Source organism: Carlito syrichta, unplaced genomic scaffold, assembly GCF_000164805.1.
Source record: "Carlito syrichta isolate Samal-C Ts95f unplaced genomic scaffold, Tarsius_syrichta-2.0.1 Scaffold120580, whole genome shotgun sequence".
Taxonomy (NCBI): domain Eukaryota; kingdom Metazoa; phylum Chordata; class Mammalia; order Primates; family Tarsiidae; genus Carlito; species Carlito syrichta.
In genome coordinates, this window is record NW_007064676.1 from 7,382 (window position 1) to 12,514 (window position 5,133).

At 52.2% G+C, this 5,133-nt stretch overlaps 1 protein-coding gene across 1 annotated transcript in view; it reads right to left on the minus strand.

The window, feature by feature from the left end:
• Positions 1-4,259, minus strand: part of LOC103249507 (exocyst complex component 3-like protein 2) — a gene marked incomplete at its 3' end in the record, with an annotated part of 5,725 nt that extends 1,466 nt beyond the window's left edge. The window contains exons 1-4 of the mRNA XM_008048138.1: positions 4,151-4,259; positions 2,057-2,158; positions 1,852-1,952; positions 1,539-1,649 (exon numbers count right to left, since the gene is read on the minus strand). Of these exons, the coding sequence (XP_008046329.1) occupies positions 1,539-1,649; positions 1,852-1,952; positions 2,057-2,158; positions 4,151-4,240 (404 nt within the window). The remainder of the gene's footprint in view (positions 1-1,538; positions 1,650-1,851; positions 1,953-2,056; positions 2,159-4,150) is intronic.
• Between the last annotated feature and the right edge of the window lie 874 nt (positions 4,260-5,133).

The window sequence follows — 5,133 nt, forward strand, 5'->3', positions numbered from 1 at the left end:
CAGCAGGTCGAGGTTGCAGTGTCCAGGAGTGGCCACTACACTCCAGTCTGGGTGACAGAGTGAGACTCCAACTCAAAAAAAAAAAAGAAAAAAAAAAAAGAAGGAAGGAGAGGCCAGGTACGATGTCTCATGCCTGTAATCCCAGCACTTTGGGAGGCAGGAGGATCGCTTGAGGCTAGGAGTTTGAGACCAGGCTGGGCAACATAGTGAGATCTTGTCTCTACAAAGAAAAAAATTAAAAACTTAGCCGGGCAGGGTGGTGCATGCCTGTAGTCCCAGCTACTCAGGAGGCTGAGGTAGAAGGATTGCTTGAGCCCAGAAGGTCGAGGCTGCAGTGAGCTGTGATCACACTACTGTATTTCAGCCAAGACAACAGAGTGAGACACCAACTCAAAGAAAAAGTGCATAAAAAAAGAGAAGGAAAGAAATAATATTTATATGCACATAGTTCAATATGTTTATTTGTATTTATATAAGATACATATACTCGTGCATATGCATATTCACACCTATTTACTGGTACTTGTATAAAATACCCCTGCAAAAATCTGGAAGCCACTAGTAATATGGTTGCCCTGAGGTGGTGGGAAAATGTGGCAGGAAAGAGACTTTGCATGTTCTTTTGTATATTTTGAATTTTGTGAATGCAATGTCCATTTTAGTGCAATTTAAAATAAGTTAATAAAGAAAGATTAAGGGCTTCTGCACTAGACAGGGGTCCAGTCTCTCTCTCTCTCTCTCTCTCTCTCTCTCTTTCTCTCTTTCTTCTTCCCCCCAATCGCCGACGCCATCTCCACCTTTGGAGTACCCTGAACCCGGCTGGAGCTGGACTCTGGCATGGTTTATTTACTCTCCATTAGTTTAAATCCTTGAGAGGTACAGCATTCATTGCTGCCTTTGAAGACACGGGAAGGAGCCATGAGCCAAGGAATGCAGGCAGCCTTTAGAAACTGGAAAAGGCAAGAAAATGGATTCTGCCCTGCATCCTCCAGAGGGAATACTGCCCTGATGAACACCTTGATTTCAGCCAGGGAGAAGTCACAACATGGTTACTCAATCCATAACCTAACTGCAGCCAAGATAACAACAACCAGACCTCTGGGAGGACTACCTCCCAAAATAAGCTATCAGAACAAGATGCATAGACCTGCACTATGGGCCACTCTCTCATGCTTCCCATGCCAAGTTTTCCTGTAGCCTGAGCATCTGAGGTGGTATTTTGGGGACTTTAGTCTACAATCTTTTAGGTTGTCAGTTTTTGAATAAAACCTATTTTTTCTTCCAAAAAAAAAGAAAGATTCAAAGCCCCCCCCAAAAAAATCTGTCATTCTTAGTCTTTGAGTGTGGCTTTTTGGTTTCTATCTTTCCAATCCTCCAATGTTGACGCTCTCATTCTGATGTTCTGTTTTGCTATGGTTGTTTCTAGGACTCCCAGATTTCATGCCTCTAGGGCCCCACCCATCCTCCAGGTCATCACAGATCAGCTGCCTCCTGGGACTGGCCCTCCACCCCCAACACACCTCAGCGGGTGCTCTCACCTCAGCGGGGGCCCACAGTTGACCAGGGCAATGGTCTTGCTGATATAGGTGTCAGGCAGCAGTTCTCGGATGCCGGGGTTCTCGTGGAATCGCTCCACGCGCTGCTGGAAGCTGGCGGAAGATGGGGAGGGTGGCGGACAGATGGGACACAACTGGGTCAGGGCCCCTCGCGGGACACACAGCCCTCCAAAGCCACAGTCCCCACCCTGGTGGCCTGCCCGGCCCTCCCTGGCTGTCTTTCACCTCTCCTGTCTCTGCTGGGTCCTAGGCCCCATGCCCAAGACCACCAAACCTGCACCCCCATCCCCCATACCTCTGCAGAAACTCTGCCAGCCCCCCCAGGCAGCAGTGGGCCATCCGCTCCCCAAATTCCTGGCTGATGCGGGGCGCTCGCTCAGTGTGCTCTTCCAGGAGCTGAACAGGTGGGGGGGTTGAGGAGAGGAGAGGTGTGGAGAGGTGAGGCCCCACCTTCCCACCCGGGCATGGTCCAGCCCATCCCGCCTCCTCCCACCTCCTACCTCACACACATCCTGTGCCAGGCAGCTGGGCCGGTCCTCCAAGCTCCCCCAGTGCTCCTCGTCCTCCTGCAGCACTCGGAGGAGGGCTGCCCGGGTCTGAGCCTGGAGTGGAGGGATGAGGTGGGGAGAGGCTGGCTGCCTGGGAGTCTTTCTCTCTCCCCCGCCCCGGACACTCTCCATCTCTTTCTGCCTCTGTCTCTGTCTCTATCTCTGTCTCTGTCTCTCTATCTCTGTCTCTTTCTGCCTCTCTGTCTCTCCGCCTCTCTCTGCTTCTCCAACTCTCCGTCTCTTTCTGCCTCTCTGTCTCTCTCTCTCCATCTCTGTCTCTGTCTCTCTCTATCTCTTTGCCTCTTTCTCTGTCTCCCCATCTCTTCATCTCTTTCTGCCTTTCTCTTTCTCTCTGCCTCTCTCTGTCGGTCTCTCTGCTTCTCTATCTCTATCTCTCTGTCTCTTTCTGTTCTGCCTCTCTCTCAATCTCTCCACCTCTCTCTCTCTCTATCTCTTTCTGCCTCTCTCTCTCCGTCTCTCCAACCCCGCAGCCCCCGCCATGATCCCCTTGCCCTTAGGCCCAAACAGTTCTGGATTCTACCCAGGAGCTGGTGAAGGTGATGCTCATGAACTGAGCCAGAAAACCTCCTCAGTCCCTTCCGCTCCTAAGTCTATGGTTTGGAGCTTTATAGTAACAGTCTGGTTTTATGCTTCCTCCACCCAGTAGCCAAGGGGCTTAAGGGTTTACATATCATTGTTGGATAGTCCTAAGAATCCACTCTCAGTTTCTGCCAAACAATTAGTTCAAGTTGCTCAGATCTGGCCAAATGCAGGGCCTCACACCTGTAAACTCAGCCCTTTGGGAGGCCGAGGCAGGAGGATTGCTTGAGCCCAGGAGTTTGAGACCAGCCTGGGCAACACAGCAAGATCTCGTCTCTACAAAACATACAAAAATTAGCCAGGCATGGTAGCATGTGCCTATATAGTTCCAGTTACTCAGGAGGCTAAGGCTGGAGGATTGCCTGAGCTCAAGAGGTCGAGGCTGCAAGGAACTGCGATCATAACAGTGAACTCCGGCCTGGGTGACAGAGTGAGACTCTGACTCAAAAAAAAAAAAAAAAAAATTATCAGATCCTATGATTCGAGAACTCCAAGGAGCTGGGTGGGATTCAAAGGTTAATGTGTTGTCTTCAGTCTAACGAATCTGAGGATCTGGATATGTTCAAATCTTTGATTCTAGGCTCTGGAGTCACAAGGACTCTGATTTCTGTGGTGGGGGCAGGTGTGCCTAGCCAGGACCACTCTGCTGGGCATGCCCGTGCCCAGGTGCCCATTAGTTATGTTTCCCATTAACCCTGCTAGGACGCAGGACTGTACCCTGATGTTTATCCTAGATGCCCGGTTTCTGTGACTGTTTGGGCCCGTGCGCAAGGTGCTGTGACTAACATTCTCTTGCTCTGGAATTGACAAGTCTGAATGTATCGAACCCTTATCAAGTGTCCCTCTGCCCAGGAGCTGGTGTTTGGCCTCCCACGTGGAACACAGACAGAAATGACCACGATGGTCATGTATAAAAAATTTCCATGCAAAGATCTGGAAGTCGCTAGTAATATGGTTGCCTTGAGGTGGCAGGAGGATATTGCAGGAAGGAGACTTTGCTCTCGTGGCTCACGGACAGACCTCAGCTGTTCACAAAGGGAAAAGGGAGGCCAGACATGGTGGCTCACACTTGTAATCCCAGCACTTTGGGGGGGCCGAGACGGGAGGATCACTTGAGCCCAGGAGTTTGAGACCACCCTGGGCAACATGTCAAGACCCCATCTCTACAAAAAATCAAAAAATTAGCTGGGCATGGTGGCACACTCAGGAGGCTGAGGTGGAAGGATCGCCTGAGCCCAGAAGATAGAGGCTGTGGCGAGCAGTGATTGTGCCACAGCACTCCAGCCAGGGCAACAGAGTAAGATCCAACTTAAAAAAAAAAAAAAAGGCTGGGGGGAAAGGGGATGAAAATAGTGTAAGGGGAGGTAAGAATCCCCCCAAGCCCACTGTGACCCCCTTCCTCTCTACAGAGCACCTCCCACTGCCAAATTGCCAAGTCCCGGGTACCTTCACATCTGTGACACATTCATCCTCCAAACCCCTTAGGGTGCCAGGGGACAGAAGGGGTCCCAGCTCCCCATTCTCCAGGGCAACCATGTCCACCAGCCCTAGGACCTCTCTGCAGGTAGGGGATGAGAGAGAGGGCGGGCTGTGAGAGGTGGGGCCAGGCGGTGGAACCCTTCCCCGAACCCTCCCCCACCCCGTGTTCCTGACCCTGGGTCCCTCCCTTCCTCTCCCTGATCCAACTTTGCTCATCCCTCAGAGGAAGTCTCAGGAGTTGTTGCTCTCCTGGCTCCAGCTCTCTGAGTCAGCTCCCTGATGAATGGTGTCCCAGCAAGACACCGCAGGGGTCAAGTCCAGGCTTGATGATCTGACGCACAAGGTCACGCCCATGATCAGCCTCAAGAGATAGAAGCGCCCTTCCACCACTGCTCCGAGGCCCTGTTGCCTCCTCTGGCCCTGGGGGCCTCCCCTGCCCACCCCTCATCCACCCCACCCCCCTCCTTCAATGCCCTGAGCTGAGTGACATCACCACTGCTCACACCCACTCCCCACCCCCACACACACCCCATCTCTTTTGGCTCATGGCACCCTCTCAACCAGGGACACCATCCCCCTACAGATTGGACCTGACCCACATCCCACCACACCAGAGAGTTTTCCAGACGGCCTATTCTGCCTGATCTCACCCGGGTGGCATGAGAATGTCATGGACACGTATTCCCGAGTGGGATCTCTGGGGTGGACATTGGTAGCTGCCCCTTTCTATCTTCTTCCGGTGATGGCATTTTGACTGTGTTGGGGGAACCTCCCCCCTCCCTTCACTCTCCCACATGTGGTTTGGGGGTGGCTAACTCCCTCTTCCCTGGAGTGGACAGGTGACCCAGTGGCAGCCAATCACCAGCCGCAAGAATGGCTACATTTTAGGATTCAAAGGCTCAACAGGTGTATGATTCTAGGGCTGGGATCATCAATGGAACTGAGGCTCT